Below are 23,537 nucleotides of genomic sequence, written 5' to 3' on the forward strand. Positions count from 1 at the left end.
AACTATCCCAATAGTTCCATTTTATTAGTTATTATACATCAATCATTATAAAAAATGTACACTCAAATATTTTATTTACTAAATAAAATAATATTCAAAGAAGTATTGATTTAAGCATTGCTCAAGCAATAATCAATATACTCTAATTCTTTCTTCTCATAGATAATAGGATTTGAATTATACATCGACATGAACATATCTCAACAAATTAAACTATGATATCTTTAATCAAAATGTGAAGAACTGAGTTCTTGCCCTTTTATATAATATATAAAAAGAAGGAGTGAGACTCAGCAAATTATTAATAAGAGAGAATTTATGGCTCGTTTGGTAACATTCTTGTTTCTCGTTTCCAATTTTGTTAAAAAATCTATTGTTTCTTGTTTCTCATATTTTTCGGAACATTCTCATAGTTGTATAGAAATTTTGGAAACAACCAAAAATCGTTTCTCATTTATTGTTCTCATTTCCAATTTGTTCCAAAACATAAATAAAAAGATTGTTTTATTCTTAGAGGTTGGAACCATGCTATACATTTTTCTTCATTAAAAATAAAGAAACAGAAACGATACTAAACGAACTCTGTGATGACCGCCATAGTTTGAACTCATTCTCTTTTAAGTCCTATTTACATTAACTCTTATCACTACAAGAAATCTGAGATTCGGCGACCAAATCAAATTTAGTCTCCGAAAGTATCTTTCGGCTACCAAACGAACTTTCGTCGCCGAAGGTCTGGCTTTCGGCGACGAAATCTTATGTGGTCGCTGAAAGTAACAGCTTTCGGCGACTACACATAATTTCGTCGCCGATGGCAGGACCTTCGGCGACGATTTTATAAAATCGTCACCGACGGTGGGACTTTCAGCGACGAACAAATACTTTCGTCGCCGAAAGCACGTTCCAGAACCTTGACGAAGATTCTGGATTGACATTCGGCGACGAAACGTACATTTCGTCGCCGAAAGTCAAGGTTTCGGCGACCAAATCTTTATTTCGTCGCCAAAAGTCAGGGTTTCGGCCACCAAATCTTCATTTGGTCGTCGAAACCAGTCAGGGTTTCGGCGACCAAATCTCTATTTCGTCTCCGAAAGTAATTTATTTCATGTTTTTGGCGGGCCTTTTCGACGACGAAACCGGGATTTTGTTGCCAAAAGGTATATTTGAATTACCTTTCGACCACCAAATTAGGACCTTCGGCGACTACTTTAAAATCGTCGCCGAAAGGTGCCCTAAAAAATCCATCTTCTTCCCCATTTCTTCATTTCTCTTCTCTTTCTCTCATCTCTTTCGCGCCGCCCCCCCCCCCCCCCCCCCCCCCCCCCCCCCGATTTTCAGATCTACGTTCGCCGCCGCCGCTCGACCTCCAGACTTCCGCAGCCGCTGCCGCCGCCTCGACCCCACGCAGTCTACCTCAGATTCTGTCGCGCCACCCCCGCCTGCCGCCTCCGATACCTCCTTCGTATTCGGTTTCGCCGCCCGCTACCGCTGCACCGTCGTCCGCCGCTCCCAGCTGCTGCCCGCCCACCACTGCACCGCCGCCCGCCACTCCCAACTGCTGCCCGCCCATCGTTGAACGCTCGCCGGCGCCGCCTCGACCTTCTAAGGTTTTTTTTCACTTTATTTATGTTATTTTTTTTATATTAGATTATTGTGAATGCTATGGAGAAATTGTGAAGTTGATGTTTTGTAATCTTGAACAAATGCTTAAGTTATATTTTGTATAGTAGTTGATGTATTATATGAGTTATTGGAGAAAATATAAAAGTTATTTGTTTGATTTTGACATACTTTTTTTGGTTGTGAGTGTTGTTTATTTGATTTAATTTATTGGGTTTGTAAGTATGATTGTTTTATTTATACTTAAATTAGTCGATGTTTGTGCGCATGATTGTTTCATTTATATGTATTCTTTGTGATTTTATTTTGTTAGTTTTGAATTTATAATGAATTATGAATGATTATTATGTTGATTGTGACCGATGTTGGTCTAGATTTTTAGACGACCTCTCTAAGTATATTTTAGTTCTTTTTTTAGTGGCTAGATCTTAGGAATATATCTAAGGCCTCGTAATACTTTCAAACTCTTCTACTTTTAACTACAACACTCATAATCGACAACATAGTGTTGTTGGAATTCAATAACTGTAAATGTGGCTATCCTGCAGTTATGGTAGCCATTTAGAACATATGTCATGTATAGTTTAGCTACGCTTATGTATAATGTGGTTTTGGATGATTTTGTTGAGTCTGTGAAATGAATTGGTGATTGTGGATGTTTTACATAATAAAAGTAAGTTTTTAGAATTTGAAGTTTGAATATTAGTTTTTCTTAATTTTGTGGGGTTTTATACGTACCTTTCCTTTAGTTTGTATAATTTGGATTGAAGTTAATGAGAGTTATATGGACATGAGAGAGTTGTGTGTGTGTTTTGATAGTGAGACTAAGTTTTGTGCATTTTAAGTTTGTTTGAGAGAGTTTTTATTGGCTTTAAATATATGAGAGTGTTGGAGGGGGGCATTATTAAGTGTTTTTGGATAACGTTGTTGAATTTTAAGTGAATTGTGATAGAGTTTATGTGAATGTTTTTTAGACTCGGTGAGAGTAAGTTTTGTGAATTTGAAAATTGTTTTCGTGAGTTTTTGTTAACTTTTAATGATTGCTTTGAGTTCATGCATATGCAAAGCTTGAATAACATTTTTAGTTCATGGCATGTGCAAAGTTTGAATGTTTTGTTTGACGTGGAATGAGTTAAAATTGGAAGTTTGTTTGAATGGAAGTAGTGAGTTTGTTTGAATGAAAGTGGTGAGTTTGTTTGAAGTGTTAAGTTATTAAGTGTTTTTGGATAACGTTGTTGAATTTTAAGTGTATTGTAATAGAGTTTGTGTGCATGTTTTTTAGACTTAGTGAGAGTAAGTTTTGTGAATTTGAAAGTTGTTTTTAATGAGTTAACTTTTAATGCTTACTTGAGTTCATGCATATGAAGTGAGAATAACATTTTTAGTTCATGGCATGTGCAATTAGTTTGTTATGTGGAATGAGTTAGAATTAGAAGTTTGTTTGAATAGAAGTGGTGAGTTAACTTGTGGAAGTATTTGTTAACATAAATTTATTTGTTATTTATTTTTTCAGGTTAGTTCGATTTCTGTATCAAAAGCGTCTGAAAAGTTGATTATCTCTCGTGAAGAATTTGATGATATGAGACATTTTCATATGTTTAGGTTTTTTATTTGAGACTTCTTAGAATTTGTTTAATTTTTGTTTGTATGAAATTCTTGTATTTTTTGTAAAACTAAAATTTATTTAATATTATAAGTTTTATATTAAATTCAATGTATGACTTGTTGAAAAAAAAAATAAATAAATAAATAACCCTTGGGAGACGAAAACGAATTTGCAAAACCATACAAAGATTTCGAATTAATAATTTGAAAGAGGAGATTCCTTCACTACTCAACTATGCACATGCAGACAATTTTGGATTGGTTTGACAATGATTTTCAAAATTCTTTTAAAACTGCAGATTTGTTTACGGATAACTTTCATTACACCTAAATCTTAAAAACATCCAACATGATAATTTATTGACTTCATGGACGGTGATCAAGTTGAATATTTTTCAGTTGGGTAATTTGGATATTTCTTTTTGGTTGAGTTTGGAGAGTTTTTTGGTTGAATTGTTGGTTAAATTTGGATATTTTCATGATTGAGTTTAAACCATTCCCTGACTTGGTCCAATACTAGAGCTTAAATTTGAGGGAGAAAAGGAATAAAACATTAAAGTTAATTTATTCGTGAGCGTCTAGACCAGTTTATACATATTTCAATTCATAAGATATTATATTCTAGATGAGTAGTCATCATATTTCAACTAATCTCACTGAACAACTGTCTGATCCTATCATATTTGGTTGTCAAGAAAATTCTAGATAAGTAATCATCATAGGAACTCATTCCCTCTAAATTCTTTAGAATTTACTTCGGCACCCTTAAACCAATGGACCAATCTATAATAAAGTCGAAAATATTAAAGTAGCAAATAGCAAAGCCAGTAGCCACAAAAAGAATTTCAACAGATCCCATAATTGCATGAGGGTCAGATGATATGCTTGGATTAAATGGAAATTAACAAACCCATCTCCCAAGTTTATGGAGATCATGTAGCAGAGAAATGGAAAATGGAGCTGCAACAACATTATATTCTTTAAAAACTGATGGGGGACAGTACTCTCAAGAGTCAAGATCATAACCTCAGACTGAGAGTTCAATACTACAAAAACAGCCACAATACAAGCTTCCCCTTCTTCTAAATAAAACATATGGTATTTTAATCAAGTGCATAATTGATGACATTATATAGATATATATATATATATATATATATATATATATATGTTACGATAATGTTGAAGTATATAAATATATATATAATATGGTGTGAGAATGAAGCTTACACGAGTTGGAGAGAGATGTGGTTGTTGAGTTGAAAGTAGTTTCTTGAGTCATATTGCTCGAAATTTGGGGCTCCTCCTTCTCCCATTGCAGTTGATGGGTTTTGGTTTTGTTGGTTTCTATCGCTCTCCGCTATCTGTATCCATACATTACCAATTTCCCATAAATATTTTTCATTGATGTTCCTTTTCTTCTTCTCCAAGCTGATTTTATTTATAAAAACTAAAAAAAGTTTAATATATGTTTTAGTCTACGATGTGGAAAGTTTTGATTCTCATCGAGATTTCTAAGAAATTGGTAAAATTTCAAGTTTTTCTTTATGACATTTTTTCTCTCCTAAATTTTAACCAATTCACTAAATTATTATGTAGCAAGTTTTCATTGGCTAATTTTAATATACAAAAATGGTTGCGGACGAAATTGAAAAAAATACGAAAGCATTAGGAACTTAAAAATTGAAACTTTTTGAGCAATTGAGTCTAAATTAAAAGTTTAGAGATTAAAATATATATTTAATCAGAAAAAAATAATAGGGGGAGACAAAAAGATAATTATAAGATGGTCTAAATTAAATATTTGATACTAGCTTGTACCAAATCAGATATAACTTATAAGTCATCGAACTATGACAATTTGTTTGTTTGGTGTTTTCAATTTGTTTGTTTTGTGTTTTCTATTTTCAAAAAACCATGCTAAATTTGATAATATTCTCTAATTTAGTAATATTCCATAAGCTTAAATGATAACAGCATGCACTAAATCTATTTTCGAAATCTAAAATTTGAAATTAAAGACTGGTTTTGTTTTGTTTTTCTTTTCTCTTTAAAATTAAGCTACTTATTTTTTGATTTATTCATTTGGCTTTCACATTTTAGAACAAATTTCATCCAAATTCCAAAAATGTATAGATTTCTTATTTTTAGAACTATTTTTAATTTTCAAAATTGGACTAAAATGTCTAAACAACTTTTAAATTAAACAAAATTTTAAAGATTGATTTAAAAAAATAGAAAAAAAAAAAAAGAAATTATGAAATGGCCTAAATAAAAAATGTTTTTAATATTTTGCTAGGATTAAAACTAAATCCGAAAAAATGCTAGTAGTTCCTATAAACTCAAATTTTGTAAAACAAAGATTAGAAGTAAAATCGTTGATGTTAATAATGTTTGAATTATTTTTCAAATCAGTAATTTCTTGTTTGACTGTGAAATTGGAAGTCCTTAATGATATCATTATAATAATAAAAAAATCAAAATCTGCAATTTTTACTTAAGAGAGAGGGGATGAATTGAAGATGGAGAGACGACCTTTGCTCGCAGCAGCTGATTATTATTGTGCAGCTCAACTTCCTGTATTAATTAATTTTAAACTTTATCACAAACTAAATTACATGCACCAAATCGATTGAAGGTAAATTACGAGTTCAATAATCAAAAGAAATCTGTGTACCCTTTTCTGCATGTACTCAATCTCCGCAAACAGAAGCTCGTTCTGCGCACAAAGAGAGAAGAAACAAAATTATGAGAAATTTATCAAGATGGAATTAGGGTGGATTAATTAAATTTTACCTTTCTGGATCGAATTCGGCTAATTCCTTTCTCCAATTTGACCTCCAGGCTTTTCAGATCTTTCACCGACAACGAACTTATGGAATCCCCCAGCAAATGCCTTCCAATCCATCACATTAATGAAAAATCGAGGATCGAAGCAGAACATTAATGGAGTTTATTCATTTATTACCTGTTTAGGTTTTGCAAATTCCCTATCTGAGATCGCAATTTGGCGGATTCTTGCTGGTAGAACTGTGAGACAATTAAAGATCCATCGGGAAGTTACGATTTAATTAAGAATCAGAAAAAGAAAACCCTAATTTGATATGGAGAGCTCACCTGAGCATTGGCTTCAGAAACGGATCCGGCGCTGGAAGGATCCGAACATGCCTTTTTGTACCTCGAAATCGTCGCCCGAACACTGCAAACCAACGGTCTCTATAATTTTAAAATTTTATACCTAAATCTGCTTCGATTTCCTGGATTATTCCTAAACCGCTTAAAATGCACAATTTTTACTCCTCCCATCAGAATCAAATTCAAAAGCATGAAAAAGGTTTGAATCTGAAAAACAAAAACAAAAATGAAGAAATGTGGTGATGATTTGAAAGGAAAAGGGGAAGTCACATCCATTTGTTTCTTCAGTGAATGCAAAGGTGGGTCTGGGATTCCTTAATTTCGTCGAGATTGGATAAGAGAGATCTACGGCCAGGCTTTGGCCAGGTGTCGAGAACATAAAATTAAAATCACAACCTTGGGAATTTCAAAAGAAATAATGGCAGGTGAAAATCCATGAAAATTGAGGATACATCAGGGCTCTGTATATTTTCACAATTATAGAAATGGCAGACTAGAGCTGAATTAGGGCTAATATCTGACACGTTTGGGTTTTTTTTTCTTTTTGTTGCTATTTTCTAGTGCTTTAATTTCTTCACTGCCTTTGGTAACAGGTTAAGTTTTCTAAGGCCGGGCTGAATCCACTAATTCGTAGCTTAATTTAAAAGTTGTATTTTGATTTGGACACTTTCGGGCTCACTGAAAACCAAACAAATGGTATAGGTGTTTTTTCTTGTTCGGATTCTATTTCAATGAAAATTTGATGAGCTAAATGAATGCGGAATAAATTTTGATCCAAGTAGTTGGTAGAGTAGATTTTTTTAGAAATTAGTTTAGGTTCAACCAAAGTAATTAATGTCATCTCTATTGAGCTATACTTGGGGTCATTTAGATGGAAAAAGTCAAACCGAGCATAGCTGAACGGGTAAATTCGAAGATAAAGAAGAGGGTTGGAGAGGGAATAAAAAGGAAGAGGCAGATAAGGAAATGAGGACAAAAATGAAGGTCATTTTCTTGAGAGCAGAAAAAAAGAATCCCTTCTTCTGACGTAATCAAAGATTCTCTGATATATGTTGAAGAAGAGAAGACCACTTCAAAAGTTTCAAACACCCACATAACAAATTAAATGAGGAATACAAACCCTAAAAATTTCTCTTTCTTTTTGGCTGACTCTCTGCACATTTGTTCAAATATGGTTTATTTAAGGCCTCTCTCTTTTAAACTTACTACAAAAACTAACCCTAAAAATCCCATCTTTTCTGTACCCAAAAAAGAAAAAAAAAAAAAAAACTTTCTAAATTGTACACTGCAATGAATTGTCTATGTCTAGTAGATTGGGATCTGTGGGATGTGAGAATAGGCTTCATGGATGCGGCTATCAAATGAGAGAAATAATAACACAAACCAATTTTTAGTAAGTTTAGCTCCCGAATTCATAATCAGACCGTTTGATAACCATTTTCTTTTTATAAATACTATTTTCACTTATATTTGTTTCTTTGTTTTGTTGTTTTCTTTTTTAACACATATTTGATTAGGTCGAGAATGTAGTTCTTCCTACGTTAAAGAAATTGTGAGAAAACAAGTATAATTTTTAAAAATAAAAACAAAATGGTTGTTACTCAGAGGCTCACTTTTTATAATCCTATGCTTAGTTTGTAATATTAAAAAAAAATTGGTTTAGAGATATCAAGGCTAGTTTCGTAATGTTTTCTGTTTCTTTTTCTGTTTTTTTAGTTTTTAATAAGAATAATGAATTTCATGGCCTTAACATCCCTGAATTCAAATCAATAAAATATATATATATATATATATATATATATATATATATATTTTTTATGTTTTGGAACAAATCGAAAATGAGAATTAGAAGGAATAATTTTTGTTTTGGTTATTTCCAAAATTTTTATACTTAAACTTAATTGCAAAATGCTTAGACTTGTTAAGAAAATTGGAAATAAGAAAGTTAGCAAACGAGCCCTTAATTTCTTAACTTGATTATGATACGTCATGAAATTCACATGTATTAAACAAATTCAACTTGTTAAATCTCTCATATTACACAAATCTACATCTCCTTAATTGTTATCAAATAAACACCCTCTTTTTTAAAAAAAAATCAAATAAATATACAAAGAAAAGAAAATTCATGATATCTCCTTCTCCTTAATTAGTTATTTCTCTTCTAAATCCTCAAAAATCCTTAAAAACTCAATCCAATTATTCACACCAGATCCCCAAAACCCATCAACCCATCAACCCATAACCCCAAATAACACGATCATCAAACCCTAATCTTTGAACAATCAAGATCCATTTCAAGAAACCCAACAAAAATTCAAAACAAAAAGAGAAAAAAGAAAAAAGAAAGCACCTGTTATTGGCATATTCATAGAGGCGACCACGGCTGGAGAAGACCACAAGAGCAACCTCAGCATCACACAGAACAGAGAGCTCATAAGCCTTCTTGAGCAGCCCATTTCGCCGCTTACAGAAAGTTACTTGCCGATTCGTTGTGTTCTCTATTCTCTTTATTTCGATCTTCCCTCGCCCACTTCTTCGCTGCTGCTCCACCTGCCTCTCATCTGGGTACGCCATTTGATCCCTGAAATCACAACAAAGATCAAAACTTTGTCAAGAAACAGGCACTTTCTTGAATTGGGATTCCGTAATTTTGTGTTTTTCATCAAGTTTTTTTTGTTGATCGCAGACCTGATAGAGAGAGAGAGAGAGAGAGAGATATTTTTGGGGTTATTTGTCTTTTCTCAGTATTCTGAAAGAACTCAAAGAGAGAGGTACAGAGAAATTGGTAGGGGAGATGGGCCAAAAGAGGAGATGGAGTTTGTGTTGTGGGGTATTTTATTTTATAATTTTTGAGAATGAAGCCTTTATTCCATTAGAGAGGGGCCTCAGAAAATGCTTTTATCGGTACTTTTTTCCTACCTATTTACAGCTCCAAAATGTTGACATATGAGTATATATGACATACTTGTTCTTCATTTTTTTTTTAACGATTTTTTGGAATTGTTAAGTAACGATAAGTACTTTAATTTATATATATGTTATTGTGTATGATCTTGATTTTGTTGTTTTTGGGTTAGTGACGTTATGCAGTGAAATGTTGAGTGTCCAATCCCCATGTTGTTAGGCCCTTTTGAACAATTTTTTAGTTATTGTTTGGATGATTAAATATTTTATAAGTGGGTCTACCAATTTAAAGCTCAATTAATTATACCTCAAATTAAGTGAGGTTAATTAAATGCTTATTATGACCTTTTGTGAACATTTTTAAATTAAGATTCAATTTCTCAATTAAAAAATATTGAAAACATGAATTTATTTCTTTTCCCCAACCAAACACATCTTAAATTTCTAATAATTATATGAAGAGATTACAAATAAATCCCCAACTATTTTTGTTAGAATATTTCTTTTTAAATTTTCAATAATAATGTTTTGTTCTTTTTTTTTTCTTAATCTTGAAAAATGAATTATGTTCAGTTTGATAATTATTTTGTTTTTGTTTTCTATTTTTGAAAATTAAAGTTATAACTACTACTTCACCGATGTACGACAATAAGTATTTTTTTGTCATGTTATCAACCTTTTAAAAACATTTTTAAAATTCAAGCCAAATCTTGAAGAAAAAATAATTTTTGGAGAGTAGTTTTTGTTTTCAAAATTTAACTAAAAGAAATTTAAAAATGTTCTTAAAAGATGTAAAAATATATTTAAAAATGGTGGGAAAATAAGTATAATTTTTTAAAATAAAAAATAAAATTTGTATTGGCCTGAAACGTAATCTGCAAAATTATGTACTATATTTCCATGAATTCTCACCACCTCATGCATGTGGGAATGTGACAGAGATACGTCTCCTTCTCAATAATATTATTGAATCATTGATTTTATTTATTTATTATATATTTTTTTTTTTTGGTTGAGAATCTCGCTGAAATCTAAATTTGACCCACGAGCCTTTTAATTCACAAAATTTATAGTGGGTAACATTTTTTATTGAAAAATATGCTTTTTTTTCCATTATTTTCCGATCAACTTAAACCATAATTAGATGACTTTTGCCGGTATGAGGTTGTGCTGCTTTTTGTATTAAAAAAAATTACGGCACTTTCTATTTCTTGTTTTTTTTTTCTCGTTCATGTATTTTAATTTTTGTTTATTATTTTTTAATAAATAAAAACGAAAATTTGTTTCTTGTTATTATTATTATTATTATTATTTTCTTTTTTTCAGGAAAAAGAAAATATAATCTTTTTTATTTCTTGTTTTTTAAAATTTTAAATTAAAGGAAACTTTTAAATGAAAATTAATTATTTAAATTAAATATTAAAAAAATTTATCTTATATTTACTTTTTAATATTTATTATACATTATATAAGTCAAGAATGATAAATTCATATTTTTATTTATGTTTAAAAAAAACTAGAAACAGGAGTAAAAAACAATCAACTCTATTTTGTTGTTTCTAAAATTTCTACGTTTTTTAAAAATGGAAATCGAGAAACAAAAATAGTCATTAAATATTTATATTTTTCAAAAACTAGATACGAGAAACAAGAAATAAGAAACATAGCGCTCACTTAATAACATTTATGTTTTTTCGTTTCTGTTCCCCCATATAAAGAAAAATAGAATTGCACGGCTCCAACACCCGTAAATTCAAAGATTATCAACCAAAGTTTATATTTACGTTTTGTAACAAATTAGAAACATAGACAAGAAACAAGAAACTTGTTTTGATTATCCTAAGACATCCATACAATTTTGAGAATATTTTCAAAAAAAATAAGAAACAAGAAACACAATTAGTTGCAAAATGCTCAACTTTTTAAATAAAATTGAAAATTAAAAATAAGAAATAGAAACATTACCAAATGAGCCTTAACTTATCAAAATATTCGACGTGTGAAGTGTAATGGTTAGGTTAACTATTTGTTAATAAAGTAATTTGGGGAACCAAATGTTTGATTAGGGCAGAGGGAAGAATTAGGGGTTGAATTGAAGTGGTCCAACCTTAGTTTCACAAGAATAGATGAAGCCAAATCAATAATATGAATCACCAAAAAATAAATCACAACCAACTTGCTAAGCTCACAAAGGAAATTTGAGACATCAAAGCCTTTGCTTTATTCTTTTTTTTTTTTTTTCCTAAATGCTTTTTCAATATATATATATATATATATATAATTAATTAATTTTTGGTGGATTTTCAAAAATGGCTCAAGAAACAAAGGTGTGTGGGAGAGCTAATGGATTAATGGCCCACATTGAGGATAAACTTAAAATGACAAAACAGCATATTTTGCTACAAAATTAAAAATATCCAAACTTGGAAATAAAATTTATTTTTCTTTTTGGCAAAGAAAAATAATTATACTTTTATGAAACTGTTTTGTGATATTTGAAAGGACGGCATCCCCACAAGTAATGATATGTTATTCAGAGATAGAACCCCATATCCCTTTCTTGTTTACAACTCGCATCAAATATTTCAATTGAAAATTCATGATTTTAGCTATATTCTTTTCTTTCTATCCTGTCTAATCTTTCTTTTTCTTTTTTTTCTAAAGAAAGAAAGAAAGAAAAGTAATTAAACGTACTTAAAGCATTATAATTAATCCTTCAAGTTTACATAACTAATCATTTGTCTTTATTCTAATTTTTCCAAAATAAAAAGAAAAATATTTAAAATATTATATTTTAGTCATTAAACATACTTAAAAGCATTATAGTTAGTTCTTGAAGTTTACATAACTGATCTTTTGTCTTGTGTTAAAAGAAAAAATCTAAGTAACTATTTGTCTTTATTACTAATGTCTTTTATACATTATACCACAAGTATTTAGCGAACATGAATTTAACTCATTAGTTAAAGCATCATATTTCATCCTTAAAGATTGGCAGTTCAATCTTCAATCCCAAAATTTATATTAAGAAAAAAAAATATTTACTTGAAAAAAATGTATTTGCATCAAAAAAATCAACTAAGTAGTTGAAGTCACGTAGTCACAAATTACAAAACAATTTTAAAAAGTTGTTAAATAGTTAATAAGAAAAAAAATTAATGACTAGATTAATATTTTAATGCAAATTTTAGCCATTGAAACATGATGTTGAAAATATATATATATATATAATTGTTCGACTAAGATATAATAAGATATAATATTTGAAGTTTAAGTCCCATTTACTAATGTTTTTGTTTCTTGTTTTTCTCATTTCTTTTGAGAAACATAAGCATTTGGTAATTATTTTTATTTCTCGTTTCTTATTTTTTAAGAAACATTTCTATAATTGCATAAAAATTTTGAAAACAACAAAATTAGGTTTTTTCTTGTTCTTCTTTCTAATTTTTTTCAAAATGTAAATAAAAAGTATCATTTTATCAATGACTTATAAAATATAAAATAAATATTAAAAAGTAAATATAATATAAAAGTTTTGAATACTCAATTTAAAATTTTCATATAAAAAATGTTACTTTTTAAATTTAAAAATTTTAGGAAACAAGAAACTATAAATGTTTATTTATTTTTTAAAGAAAAAAAAACATAACCAACGCAGTTTCATTTTTATTATTAAAAAAATAAGAAACAAAAACATTATCGAGTGAATTCACCGAAATAAAACCTGAAAATGGAAATTGAAACCAAAATATATCTGCATGAATATACTATATTACTATATATTTTTAAAATAATAATAATAACAACAACAACATCATGGGCCTTCTCAAAAAAAACAAAAACAAAGGAACTTATGAGCTCCCCTGGAGTGCTATTTTATATTACATTAGAATGTGTTGTTTTCTGCAATGGAAATTTCCTCAGCAGCCCCATTGAAATATATATGTATCATTTTCCATAATAATACACCTACGCATCAAAATAATTCAATGAATCAATGTCACTCACTAAAATAATTTCACCACTTTTTTATGACCATATACAATATTTGATATATTTCCTCCATTTTGTATTGTCCAACTTGAGCTAAGATGGGTTTTATTTTATCATACGCTGAAATTAAACATATAGATAGATATGTAGTGCAGTTACCTTAATGAACCTGTCTGCATATCCAACATAAAGTTTGTCTTGCCAACACAGTAATGCTGTTACTGTAGAATTTGAATGGATGGATCCAAGATGCCTACAATCAATCTCGAACTCGTCGCCCGATAACTCCTACGAATCAATATCTTGGTTAGGTTTGAATACTATTTTGGTCCCTATACTTTTGACATTGGTTCGTTTTAGTCCCTGTATTATCAATTTTTGTACATTTTAGTTTTTGTACTTTCAAGACGTCTGTTTTGATTCATGTACTTTTCAAGAGTGACCAATTTGGTCTCTATTTGCAAAATTTTAACACAAATTTTATATATAATGAAAATCGTTTAATACAAATTATGGCTACATTTCAAGAAATTTGGTGAGTGAAGAGTTCTGCTATAATATATTAGGATAGAAAAAATGAGATAAAAATAAAAATGAAAAGACCAAAATATCACTTTTTAAAAGTAGAAGGACTAAAATAGATGTTTTGAAAGTACATGAACCAAACCAAACTTGAGGCAGAACTATCTCAAATCATAATTTTGAACATACAGAAGTATTTGTATCAATTTCATCAAGAATCAGTGAATGGTGATGACTGGATGGCAGATTCATTAAAAGATTGAGATCCCATTTCAAAGCTTCTAAAAGTTCTAAGATGATAGTCAAATTCATCGGTTCAAGAGTATTTCAATATCGAGTTCTCGATACGTACCTGTACATTTATAGCTTTATCTCGACCCCCCGTGACAAGTTGCTTCCCCTGCATACTGGTGGCGAAAATGGCACCATCATGCAACTTCATGGTTTTCTTGAATACATCATTCCTCCAAACCTTAACAAAATGATAGGTTTAGTTCTTCCTCTTGAAGTTAAGATCAGAAGTAAAGGGCCAAGTAATTGATCAGAGCTCTTCTAGCAACTAAGTGTAACAGTTTATGGCAATCAATACGTTCAAAATGTTTCTCAATATCTTTTCACTGACAATTCAAATGATCTGTGGTTTCATGTACAAAAGTGAAATGTTTTAGAATCAGAATGATCAAATGATGTAAATGTATTAGCTGTTTTTGCTATCTTTTCAGAAAGTGAAGTAAATCTTATGTAGCTGAATCAGTGTTTGAAGAATTTGAAACCTTTATGGATCCATTTTCATGAGTTGCAACAAGCATGTCCATGTTAGCAGCAAGACATAGGACAGAACCCAAACTTCCAGACGAATCTTCTCCCAGTACGGTCAATAGACTGCGGTCGGCAAGGCTCCATAATCGGACAGTTCCATCCCAACTGCCACTGTACAGAATACCATTACATGCTAGAAGAGCAGAAACTACCGATTTATGACCGTTCATAGAGCCTGATAAAGTGCCATCCTAAACCGGGAAACTTTCAAATTTCAGTCGAACCGATTCAATGTGGACAACTATACTCAAAAGAGAATAAAAAGCAGAAACAAGAACGTTACCAAACAGGCTTTTACATAATCCTTATACTTGAAAGAAAGTAATTACCTTCAATGACCACGCTTTAATAGTTTTATCACCTCCACCGGTATAAAGGTACCCATTTTCCGAATAGGTCAAGGCATGAATGCCATCATAGCGCCAATCCTTCTCCTCGTACCATTTCTTTAGTGGATCTTGCTTCAAAGGAAGAGCAATGCTCCAGACGTATATACCACCTCCAATATCAGCACTTACACATAATGGTTGTTCTTCGGCTACATACACCAGATCCGTTACTCGATGCTCGTGACCGGTAAATGTGTGTAGATGAGAGAAGTCCTACATAAAATGTGCACATCGTCAATGGCATAGACCAAAGGAACAGCTTAACAATATCCAGAAACAGGTTCAAATAGATGATCAGATATAAATAGAATATAAGAATGAATATATCATATCCATTCAATTATCAGGATGAAAATCAATAAAACGCCTACTTGCAAAGACCATGCTTGGACAGTCTTATCATATGACGAGCTAAACAGATATTCCCCTACAAAAGAAGAGAAAAGATGCATCTTAAAAAATGCAATAAAGTTAGCAGAACCAGAACATAGTGAAGGTCTTGCACAGGATTCATAATTTTGGATGTTATCAAAAACTTTCTATGAAGAAAGAATTTCCATAGTTGCATTTTTTCAGTAACAGACACCAACAGAAAAAGTTCTCACCAGCTGAGAAATTTTTTTGGAGTTTTTCGCCATCAAACATAAAGTCGCCAAGAAAACATTGAACTTTTAAACGTATAACACAGCATGCTGTTCATGGATATGGCTTGAGAAACAAAAATAAGATAAAAAATAGTGAAAACTCCATTGTTCATACCACCGACTACAAAACCGGTAACACAATCACGATGGCCTAGCATATCTTTTGATTTCACCATTCCAACAGATAGCCCATCAACAAAATCTTTTATAATTTTCTCCTCCCCTGTTTGACATGTATCATCTCTTTGAGTTTCGATCAGTTCGTCAGGAAGTTGAATGAGGTCCCCCAGAACCAAGCAATGAGCAGCATCATATTCATTAATTGCAAGTTTCAAACTGGCCAAAGCATCCAACTCAGGACTAACAATCAATACCCTAAAGCATCTCAACAATTCAACGACCCATGGACGGTTCTCGGGATCAAAATTTAAAGACTCGCAGAGTGCCTGTCTCAACGATGCATACTCCGAACCCAACTTCATCACCAAACATGAATTAACTTTCTCCATCCAACTCCCATAAAAGGCAGAGCAATCACAATCAGAATGAACTTCATCGAGAGTCCCCAGTGTCTCTATAAGGCAATCCTTTCCAAGAAGAAGACTCAGCAAAACAAAAACTAAGGACCAAATATCGCACTTGTTCCCGACCGAACATAGAGTCGTGCCGCATTCCAGCACAACGCCTTCTTTATGCAGTAATTTGAGTAACACCTCTGGGCTGACAAAAGCCTCTTTCTTGATCAGATTACTAATAAGAATTCCCAATTCCTTAAGGTCAATTTTTGATTTGGTAGAAACAGTTCCCACCATTGTCTCCCTCACAGTACTTCCCATCACCAAAACCTCATTTAGATCAACACAAATGCTGCCAAATTCATCAGCACTAAAACATGATAGACCCAGAAAGCCTATACTTAACCCCAGAGAATGCATAGCCATAATTGCTTCACATAACTCAATGGCAATCATGGCAAAACCGCGCATCTCATCGTTGTTCAAGCCAACCTTATTTCTGATATCAAGTTTCTTTATCCAATTATTGATCCTCTCCGTTAAGTTTTCTTTTCCTCTTCCACAAACCAAGTATAGAAACCCATCCTCCAAATTACCCCACAACCCATAAGTTCTACACACTCTTCCACCATTCATTATGCCAGCTTCCAAAATCAAAACCAGTTCATTCCTCTCCCCATCCTTCAACTCACTCAAGCATTTCAAAACCATTGAAGTATAACTAAACTTAAGCACAGCATCACTATTCAGACAAGGCAACGAAACGACTCGAACAAGACTTACAGTCCGGTCTTCTCTAACCCTAATCGGGGAAGAAGAACCCGAGTCCGAAACGTGACAAACTCTTCCCAGCAACAACTTCTCGATTTCGTCATCACCATATCTCCGCTCGATCGAAACGGAGCCGTGCGGCAGGATCCAGCGCCTCCAAGTTTTGTAGAATTCATCGGACCAAAGCTGAGGAAACAACCCGTAGTTTTGATCGAGGGGTCGTTTGTCAGTTTTTCTGGAAATTTCGACATCGGCGCTTTGCTGGGGGCACAGTCTGAGGAGTTCGATGTTTTTGGGGAGCGCCGAGGCGCCTTGAGCGGGGAATTTCACGAGTACGGTACAAGCGGGACACCGGATTGTTTCGGGATAGCGCTGAGGCAGATTCTCGAGGCAGGCTCCGCAGGCCGAGTGGCCGCAAGCGAGAACACGAGGAACTGTGCAATCGCCGTCGTACGTTTGAAGGCAAACCGGGCACTCGGGGAACTCCATAAACCATTCGCCGCCAAAATTCTTCAGGTCGTGAAGATGAAAAGAGAAGAAAATGGCCGAACGCGTTGAAATTGGAGATTAAATCGAAAATTTTTAATCCTTCCGCCCAATTCCCAAATGGCCCCTCAGATCGTGCGAATTGAAAATAGACGAGAAAGAGAGAACTCTCCGTTCCAGATTTCTAAAATTTTCTAATTCGGTATTGTAATCTGCAAATGGAATCAATTTAATGTACAAACAAATTGTATGTATTAGTAAGAATGTAGCAATTTACAGTATAAACTCTCGACCCAGAAACTTGAGAGGGAGAGAGAGCTGTAGACAATTTGCAGTAGAATTGAATGTGTAAAAGGGATTGCACTACAACAAACATGTTCTTCTGGTTTGCAAACAAATCTGTAAAACTAAGAGAAAATTTTTACAACAACATGACGGGAAAACTTTCCAAGTTGGTTCATATGCTGCTTGCAGATCGCGATGAAAGGCTGCGGCTGCTTGATATATGATCTCTCCTCATCTTGGCCTCTACATTCTGGAAGCATCTCAACGTTGGGAGCTACAACACAAATTTGTTTAAATGGAAGACAAAGTTATCATTCAATTCAAATACAGAACAAAATCTCATTGGTTGATCACTGCTTGAAAATGGGAGAAGAAACAGAGACACAAAAAGAGAGAGAGAGAGAGGAACCTTCCAACGCCTTCTGTGGCTGAGACCGTGATGAATGGTTTCCAGCCTTGTGATTATCTGTCTAAAATTTGGTCTTTTTGATGGCTTCTCATTCCAGCAATCTTCAATCAACCTGAACACAGATGCCATTAGTACAATATCAGAGCGAGGATGAGATTTGGAGAGAAGAAGGAAGAAACTCTGCTTACTCTTTAATTCCATGGGCGTAGCATTTTGCTGGAGCTTTGAAAGGTGGGCGTACTCCGGCTGCATACTCTTTAGGAATTGCATTTTCTTTCTTGGTTGAAAATGGCGGTTGCCCTTCAATCATCTGTATTGTTATAGCGCATCATTAGTATCAAAGTCGAGTGAATGCACTCACAAGTGGGTATCAAAATAAATGGCCAACGCAAACCTCTTGTAGAATTAAGGCAAAGGAGAAGACATCCACTTTGGTGTCGTATCCATTGTTTTTGAAAACTTCTGGAGCGACATATCGGCCTATAATCACAAAATAACTTTATTAGAATTTATTCAGCGAAAGTAAGTTTATAGATTATGCAGAGGAAAATCTCACAAGAAGTGTCTTGACAAGTTAGAGGCTTGTCCTCCTTGACTGTGAGCAGCTTGCTAACTCCAAAGTCTGCAACTTTCAGGCTCCCAGAGTCATCTCGCAATATATTTCTAGGATCACACAAAAAGAGAGAAACCAACTTTAGGAATTTCCAAGAAATTAGAGGAGTTGATGCAGAAAGTGTCAAGTGGAAGCAACTCTTACGATGGTTCGAGATCACGGTGGATGATTGGCGCGGGTTTGTTCTCGTGCAAATAGTTCATTCCCCTGAACAGAGAGTTTTGGCAAACAATGACATAGTGAGTGGCCATTTCCACGCTCAAAAAGGAAACAGAACAAGCAATAGCAGATAAACAATGTATAATGAAATGCACCAAACAGAGAGAGTTGAAAAGTTGAAAACCTTGCAATATCAAGGGCAAATTTCACAGCTACAATTGGTTTTAATGCTCCTTTTCTCTGCAAGAATTGACAAAGATCTCCCTGCAGCCCAAAATGACAATAAAAATCAGCGGAAATGGACAGTGGGTTCCATCTAAAGTTTCTCCTTTTTAGACCAAATAAAATGGAACCTTTGGCAAATATTCAGTAACAATCATCATCGGACTACTTTGAGTCACGGCACCAAGAAACTGAACAACATTAGGATGGCGAATCTTCTGAAGCAGTGCGAGTTCATCTCTAAAAGCGTTCCTGGAAAAGAAAAATAAAAAGTTATGGCTGAGAAATGTTCAAGAGATGAATAATGAATTCAATTGAGAGATATTCTTTATAGAACTTACACTTTATCCTCATCTGAAATCACATCCTCCGGAAGCTCTTTTACTGCAACTTGAATTCCACGCCATGATGCTAGATGGAAGGTTCCCTGGAATGAATTTTAGATTAAGAACTGTTAAACCAGCTGTCACATGAAAAATAAGAGAGCCAAAGAAGAAGAAAAAGAAGAAGAGGGACCTTGGTCAAGTTGACACTGTTAGTAAAGTCAAATTCTTTAGGATTAATTTCATATTCTGGGACCTCACGAGCATGCTTCACGTGCATTGGAGCCATCTGAATTTCCAGAATTATGAACAAAGCCGTGATTAATGAACATAAGACAGAGATTTACAGAAGCCAGAAACAACAATCTGAAAACACTGTACCAGATGTTTTGCGCCGCCTTTTTCCAACAATTTGATAACTGCGTGGTTCTTGTAGAATATAGCATCTGCAAGAGGCTGTTATTCCAAACTTGGATTATTCCTCAGACGTTAGTCCACACAAAAAGTAATTGAGAAATTATGTATGTTAAGATTTCGTCACAGAGACGGTGAAAACCGAAAGGATTTTAATTTAACATTAATACATTCACTAACTAACCAAAAATAAAAAAAAAAAAGAAAAAAGAAAGATACCCCGTCATAAGTTCTTTTTTTTTTTCTTTTTCTTTTGTTTAATATAGGATAGGCATAGATTAATACATCAATGCGAAAAGTGGGTTGCTACTTGCTTCAATCATATTTTATACAGAATAACAATAATCTTATAGACGTTCCTAGTACGAATCATATCAAATATCACATAATTATAACTCATTTCATAATGTTTTTGTGTCTGATTTTTTTTTCACATTTTCTCAATTTTACAAAACATAAACATTTGATATATGTCTCTGTTTATCATTTTTCATTTTTAAGAAACTTTTCTCAAAATTTGTGTATTTTCTTGTTTCTAGTTCTTTCTTTCCAATTTTTAACAATAAAAATATTATTTTATCATTGTGCATAATAAAAATAAAAAAATTAATACAACATGAAAAAATTTTAGTATTTAATTTCAAATTTTAATTTCTATATAAAACTTATATATATAGTCTAATAATAAAGAGATATTTTGCTCAAGTTGGATCTATATAAATTAAGGTTAAGAAATTTGAGTGGAAATCCATGTTAATATCTCCTAATTAACAAAATGGCATATACATTTGTGGGTATTTTTATGAGGCGATATATGTTTCTTTTCAAATGTAGGATAAAGTTTAAAACTCTATAAAAATAACCCAAATGAAAGTCAAAATAATCTAAAAAGAAAAGTCAAAACGCATGTTTTTTTTTATTACGTCAAAACGCATGTTATATATGAGAAAATAAAAATAAAAATACATATTAAAGTGCCAAAAGATATGTCAGAGGAAAAATTATGATATTTATTCCTGAATGTTTTAAATTGTCATTTTCTAAAATTAGAGAAAGATAATTCCGAGTTCCACCTCACCAAAAGATATATGTGGAAATCTCAGAGAAAAAGAAAAAAAAAAGATAGATGTGGAAAAAGAATTATAATCATTATTTGAATTTTTATAAAATGGAATATTTCGCTTCTACAACTGTCTAGGCCGAATTTCCACGAGGGGTGTCCGGGCCCACCGAGTTCCATTACCCAAAGTCTTCGGTTTCGTAAGTTTTATTTATTTATTTAAATATATATGTAATAATGACAAGACAACTTCTTTGTTTCTGCAATTATTTTACTTTCTGATAATTTTATTTCAACAAAATGTATTACTACCTTAACTGATATTTAATTTTTCTTTTTTAGTAAAAGTTATACATAATAATTATTTAATTTTCCTCAACATAAACTGTTAAAATAATTCATCTCAACCTTAATTGATATATATTTTTAATCAATCGATGATCTTCTATTTTTCGATGTTTGTACTCGATTTTATTTGTAGAACTAAAACATGAAAATCACAAGAAATAGCTGCCGGTAATTCTTTAATTAAATATGATATTTCATGGTTGACCTCTTGCAATGCAGATATTTTTAGATATTTTCTATTGGTCATTTTGGATCAAAGCAATTTGCTTTCAAAAACAGTTTCCTTGCGAGGAAACCAAAAATTAAAACAGTTTTTTTTTTCAATAAACTGAAAAAAATAAAAATAAAAAATGAAAGTAAATGCAGCGAGGAAATGAAATGCAGAGCAGCAAATTACCGTACTACCCCAGCGATCTTTGGGGTCGATCTCAGCGCCTCGCCGGAGCAACAAATCGACGATATCCGAGTAGCCCTGGCAAGCCGCGACGTGCAGCGCCGTCCGATTATCAATATCGCGAAAATTTACGTCTATTCCAGAATCCAGAAGCTCCCGAATCCCTTCCAAATCGCCTTCATTCGCCAAATACATCAACCTCACCCTTGGATCGATCTCGTCCCCGTCTTCCGCCGTCGCCGACTCCTCCGGCTGCCGGTCCGGCGCCATCGACGACTGCTTCCCCAGCAGAAACCTCACCTTGTTGTTATTCGTTTCCATTTCCAACATACTCCAAAACCCCCTCTCCTTAAACCCTAGCAATATAACAACCACTGACGACGCTCCTCTGTTTTCCGATGAATTTCCGGCTACAGTTGCAATAGGAAAGAAAGACTTCGCTCCACTAAATTGGGAAATATAGTTCGGCAATTACAATTTCCAGCTAGATTTCAGAGATTCAGATGAAGAAAAAACCCGAGAATTGAGGAAATTTTGTGAGAAAAAATGAGAACTCGTTTCAGCAGCTTTGCGGCAGTTCCGATTTCCCTTTTATAGCGATTTCGGGGTCCAAAGCGCGTGTGGAGGAAGATATCGTCGGTGTGGCGCACGAAAAGAGGATGGGGCTAACTTGCACCACCAATTAACGTCGTCGTTTACACGTGACGGACTCTGTTTCCAACTGTGACGGTGACGGCTGGGTGACGACGAACTTGTCCTTTTTCGCGGATGGGTATTTAATTACTCTGGAACGGATTTAATTTATAAACGTGAATGGAATCTGGACCGTTCATTTGGTGGAATTTCAATTTTATTAAAGGCTTGGATCTGGTGAGGACGAGATTACCGATGGAACAATTTGGATTGTTTGATGAATACGACGTCGTCTGAGGATCAATGCCCTACAAGAAAGCAGCCTGATTGTGATGTATATTACAAGGGCCCCAAAACAATATTGCATAACCCAAACATTCCAAAACTAGGATAGAAAAATGTGCTAAATATAATTTAATAAATGAAGTATTTTATTGTATTAATGTTGATATAATATGCTTCATACAAAATCTTTCTCGATCTCATTTCTATGACTAAATCTATGAGACTATGAATACAAACTCAAACGTCACAAAAAAAAAAAAGTCTGACTACTCAACTAGTAAATTGATACTAGTTAAATTACAAGTTGAGACTATAGGCTTTCAATCTTTGACTAGTTCCACATTTTAAAAAAGTTCATAGACTCAGTGGATATCAATTTTGTGTCAATTGGTCCAAAAAAAATTTTAAAATTTTAATAAGTTAGAAATATGCTGAACACAGAATTAAAAGTTCATACACTAAACTTATAATTTAACATTGATATAAGTATAATCAAAACGAACATAGTTTAGCAGTAATTGACATATTATATCTTCAATCAATAAGTTGCGAGTTCGAATCCCCGCCCCCACATATTGTACTAAAAACAACAATTGATACAAGTATCAATCTCTTTCCTCCGAACTTTCCTTATTTGCGAGTCAATTGAAAATTTCTCTCCATTTGATTTTAAAGAGTCAACCATGTTGAAAAAAATATGGTGTTTATCTCTAATGAATCAGAATTTAAGTTTTAATATATTAGTAATGCAAATTGAGTTTTGATTATTATCCAATTGAGACAGAGAGGATGAATGGTGAGCAAAGGGATAAGGTTTTGAATAATGGGGAATGAATTTGGGTAGGTTTGTAATTTAAATTTAAAAAGTAAAGGGGTGTATGACATTGACTATGTCATTTGGGGGAAATTTGTTTTGTAATCATTCGCAACTTGTGAAGGGTTAGATGGGGAATTCACATGATTTTTGGCCGCCTTTTATCCATACA

The 23,537-nt window shown here is 32.8% G+C and overlaps 3 protein-coding genes across 6 annotated transcripts; all 3 read right to left on the reverse strand.

Annotated features, from left to right (window-relative positions):
- Positions 1-4,173: 4,173 nt before the first annotated feature.
- LOC111010689 (floral homeotic protein AGAMOUS) lies at positions 4,174-9,208 on the reverse strand. 2 transcript variants are annotated; one of them, XM_022284193.2, is made up of 9 exons: positions 9,052-9,208; positions 8,714-8,944; positions 6,343-6,424; positions 6,194-6,255; positions 6,022-6,121; positions 5,903-5,944; positions 5,761-5,802; positions 4,456-4,589; positions 4,174-4,307 (listed from the first exon to the last, which is right to left on the reverse strand). In XM_022284193.2, exons 2-9 carry the CDS (start codon positions 8,935-8,937, stop codon positions 4,253-4,255), a joined length of 741 nt encoding a protein of 246 aa, XP_022139885.1. In that variant the 5' UTR covers positions 8,938-8,944; positions 9,052-9,208; the 3' UTR covers positions 4,174-4,252. The 2 variants fall into 2 exon arrangements, with proteins under 2 accessions (XP_022139885.1, XP_087978148.1); XM_088122022.1 differs by having other exon boundaries at positions 4,174-4,589.
- A 3,810-nt stretch (positions 9,209-13,018) lies between these two features.
- Positions 13,019-17,486, reverse strand: LOC111010782 (zinc ion binding protein). Of its 3 annotated transcripts, XM_022284336.2 has the most exons (7): positions 15,750-17,486; positions 15,362-15,417; positions 14,931-15,203; positions 14,556-14,792; positions 14,135-14,254; positions 13,420-13,548; positions 13,019-13,236 (listed from the first exon to the last, which is right to left on the reverse strand). In XM_022284336.2, the coding sequence occupies exons 1-7, from the start codon at positions 17,407-17,409 to the stop codon at positions 13,216-13,218; spliced, it is 2,496 nt and encodes an 831-aa protein (XP_022140028.1). In that variant the 5' UTR covers positions 17,410-17,486; the 3' UTR covers positions 13,019-13,215. The 3 variants fall into 3 exon arrangements, with proteins under 3 accessions (XP_022140028.1, XP_022140029.1, XP_022140031.1); XM_022284337.2 differs by lacking the exons at positions 13,019-13,236; positions 13,420-13,548 and having other exon boundaries at positions 14,556-14,712; XM_022284339.2 differs by lacking the exons at positions 13,019-13,236; positions 13,420-13,548; positions 14,135-14,254 and having other exon boundaries at positions 14,704-14,842.
- A 148-nt stretch (positions 17,487-17,634) lies between these two features.
- LOC111010783 (serine/threonine-protein kinase 12) lies at positions 17,635-22,223 on the reverse strand. Its single transcript, XM_022284340.2, has 12 exons — positions 21,637-22,223; positions 19,799-19,873; positions 19,611-19,706; positions 19,436-19,521; positions 19,226-19,346; positions 19,057-19,136; positions 18,858-18,920; positions 18,657-18,763; positions 18,495-18,580; positions 18,289-18,410; positions 18,101-18,212; positions 17,635-17,965 (listed from the first exon to the last, which is right to left on the reverse strand). Exons 1-12 carry the CDS (start codon positions 21,961-21,963, stop codon positions 17,864-17,866), a joined length of 1,377 nt encoding a protein of 458 aa, XP_022140032.1. The 5' UTR covers positions 21,964-22,223; the 3' UTR covers positions 17,635-17,863.
- Positions 22,224-23,537: the final 1,314 nt, after the last annotated feature.

The sequence above is a fragment of the Momordica charantia genome, assembly GCF_013281855.1.
Source record: "Momordica charantia cultivar OHB3-1 chromosome 3 unlocalized genomic scaffold, Mcharantia_2.0 BLBB01000003.1, whole genome shotgun sequence".
Taxonomy (NCBI): Eukaryota; Viridiplantae; Streptophyta; class Magnoliopsida; order Cucurbitales; family Cucurbitaceae; genus Momordica; species Momordica charantia.